At 40.3% G+C, this 3,421-nt stretch overlaps 1 protein-coding gene across 1 annotated transcript in view; it reads right to left on the reverse strand.

Annotated features, from left to right (window-relative positions):
- LOC109487291 (sialin-like) overlaps positions 1-3,421 on the reverse strand; it is a 10,188-nt gene that overhangs the window by 4,526 nt on the left and 2,241 nt on the right. The window contains exons 2-5 of the mRNA XM_019791307.1: positions 2,093-2,278; positions 1,462-1,545; positions 1,134-1,289; positions 300-387 (exon numbers count right to left, since the gene is read on the reverse strand). Of these exons, the coding sequence (XP_019646866.1) occupies positions 300-387; positions 1,134-1,289; positions 1,462-1,545; positions 2,093-2,278 (514 nt within the window). The remainder of the gene's footprint in view (positions 1-299; positions 388-1,133; positions 1,290-1,461; positions 1,546-2,092; positions 2,279-3,421) is intronic.

Genomic DNA, 3,421 nt, shown 5'->3' on the forward strand with positions numbered 1-3,421 from the left:
TTTTAGGTCTTTTTTTATCGGGGTTTCTCTTTTGCACTGAATTTTTTTTCGGGTTTGGTGGGAAAAAAATTCAGTGCAAAAGAGAAACCCCGATAAAAAAGCCTAAAAACACACTAAAAATACCCCCAAAACCCAAACCTCTGCTTGGAGAGTAGAATTTACCCTCCTTTTTGCCAAATGCTACGATCCGTGTTCCCGTAGGAAGGATGGTGGGGGCTGGCCCAGGCTGACCAGAACACTATTTGTGGATACGACAGGATGTGATCCAAAAGGGAAACAAAAAGTATACACTATATTACCTATGTAGCAAAATGCCAGAAGCTTTGTCCTTTCAGTAGCAGGTGCCCATCGGCCCCAGAGTCCGTAGAAGGAGGGGAACAGAACTCCCTGGAGAAAACGGTATTTTCATTCATTTTATTCATTTTTCATTTTATTTATTTATACAGGTTAGCATATCGCCATTTTGGCGCTTTTCAAAGCTCCCTGTGACATACATAACATAATAAAAGGTAACTTAAGTACAATCAAAGGGTAATGATAAAAGAAACGGAACAGACTAATAAAGTACATAAAACATACGAAATAAATATGACAAATGATATAAATAATAATGGAACTGAATTTGGATATCAATGTCTAAAAGCAAAATGGGAAATTAACAACAAATCATATTCACTGTTGAGTAAAGAAAAGGCAGTCTTGAAGACACTGAGTGTTTTTGCATTTCTGACATTAGGAGGAAGTGTGTTCCAGAGGACTGCACCGGAAAAGAAAGCGTTAGGTGACGTTTGTGAAAGAAAGGTATGGTGACGTTTGTGGTGAACAGAGGTGCTTAGGAAATATGGAAGGTCTTGGTGCAGTATCCATCAATCGCATCAAATCGAATAAAACACTTGTACACTTAAAATCGTGTTAAAATGCTGTTGATTCGAAGCATAAACAATGCAACTTATTCTCGCTGACATTTCATTACTTACGGCCAAGTACAAAATCTTATATTCTCGCTGACATTTCATTACTTACGGCCAAGTACAAAATCTTAACTCTATTCCTCTGTAATACAAACATTCCGCCTTGCCAAAAGGTCTGCATGACATTGGAAAACGGTCAGGAAGGAGACATGTATAACTTACAGACACCAGTCCCATGCTGAACCTGACAGCAAACATCGCCCAGGGACTCGCCCGTGAGGCCACGGGACTGAGAACGTTCAGGGCCGCTGCAACAAACATGCCCGTCCCGTATACTATCTTACCGCCGAACTTGCGCTCCAGCACTCCACCCATGACCTACTCGGAGAGATAAGAAACATTTCGCAAATCAAGTAAGAAGAAAATTAACAAGATCATTCAAAAAAGTTTTTTATAAGTAGAGCTGGTATAGAATACACAGCGTATGTCCCCTAAAACATAACTAAGTAGCTGGAAACATAAAGTCAAGAACACGGTCTCAATCGCTCACCTGTGTAATAATATATCCATAAAAGTAGGCACCGAGTAAAACTCCCTTTACACTCTCACTCCAGTCCAGTTCCCCTTGACTGTTCTGCACATGCAACAATAGTAGAAATCATCACATTATGAGTGACAACAGGCATATATGTTCCCCCATCACATAAAGTCAAAGCTAAATTAATATACTTGATGGTGTAGCACTAGCAGTATATGTTAGTTGAACATTCCCTACTACACTCTTATCAGCAGGATATCTCTGGTCCCATGTTTACCATACGCATTGTCTTTTTTTTATATATATATTTCCAACATTTCATGACCAAACATGGCGACGGCACACTCAAGTTATATCAACTTATTTTATGCCGCCACCAACACAAAATACAACTACAGGACAGGATAATACTCATTTTTACTCGAGTTAAATGAGGAAAGTCGTGTAAAGTGCCTTTCCCAAATGCAAGGGCACAAGATCGGTGGCAAGTCAGGACTCGAACCCGGGACCTCTTGGTTTCGAGTCGATCACTCTGCCGCTACGCTAAATTATAACGTTCCCTGCGTGTTGAAGTATCTAATTATACAAATATCAGTATATATAGTGTGGAATGATACTGGATAATCCAGGGTAATGTCTCCACCTGGTTTGCTGACTCACTGCTCGGACAGAGCTGGTAGGTCCCGGTTTGATTGACAGCTGTCGCCGTTGATGAGCTGTTCACCATGACAACAATGGCTAAAGAGAATCCGCCCCTGAATTTCATTGCGACGTGGGCAAAGAAAAACAGGGCAGCCAGAACGTACCGAGCCGGGAGTTGGTGTGCCAGCTGTATAGCGAAAGTAGAAAGTCGGTAAGGCCACACCAAGTAAATTTTATGGATGACGTCCGCGCGCGCATTGATTTTGGCCTGTTCCTAGAAAACAAGAGTTCCGAGATCTCATACCTCCATGAAATATGGGCTTGATATGTAAATGTAAATTTCTTCTTTAATTATGCAAATGACCTCTGCATTAACATAATATATGCATCGTGATGTTAACTTTTGATTAACTTAAAGATGTCCCAAGTAAGACATTCCCATCATTCACCATTGAGAAATTACGTTTTTTGCATTAATTATGCAAATTAGGTCATCATTTGCATAATTAGTATCTGTTGATGTTCCATCTGCCATAGGTTACATACATTACATGTATGAAAGTTCTATAATGTAAAACACTGTAATTATAGAATTTCCTCATTAATTATGCAAATAAAGTCCTCATTTGCATAATTTGCAGTTAATTATGTACATCTCTCTGTCAGATACCTACACACCAAAAATGATGAAAATACGCTGTTCCTATCTGGACTTATTGGCTTTCAAAGATTTCGCCCGAAAGTCCCCTGCAGTTCCTGAACAAGCTGCTAGGGAGACCAAACTCACACCACTTATTCCTAACAGGAAAAGCTATCTGTCACCAAAAATTGAAGACCATAGCATGTTCAGGACAAAAGATACAAAAACCGGAAGTTCTGCTGCAGTACCAAGGTCATCCACCAGGAGGTCCATATTTGACCTTGACCTTTGTCTTCCTAAGACTTATCAGCATACAAAATATCATCACAATCCATAAAGGCGTTATGAAGTTATGCTGACTACAAAGTTGCGGAAACACACACAGACACACAGACACACAGACACACAGACACACACACAGACACACAGACACACAGACAGACGCCGCCAAAAACAATACCTCCATTTTTCATGGAGGTAAAAAAGGAATTCCGCTTCCTGTAACTATGACCAAAGAGTCACGACAGTGCCGCAAATCGTCAGATTGACGTGAAACCCGTAACGCGAGAACAGGACAGGACGACAACTGCTGTTCCACCTGATTTATTGCTGTTTTGATGATGAATAAAAGACTTCTTGCTTGTTACACTGTGTCACCTCATTCAATTTGTGTCCTAACATTTGTCGTCT

Source organism: Branchiostoma belcheri, unplaced genomic scaffold, assembly GCF_001625305.1.
Source record: "Branchiostoma belcheri isolate BF01 breed outbred unplaced genomic scaffold, Haploidv18h27 scaffold1, whole genome shotgun sequence".
Lineage (NCBI taxonomy): Eukaryota > Metazoa > Chordata > Leptocardii > Amphioxiformes > Branchiostomatidae > Branchiostoma > Branchiostoma belcheri.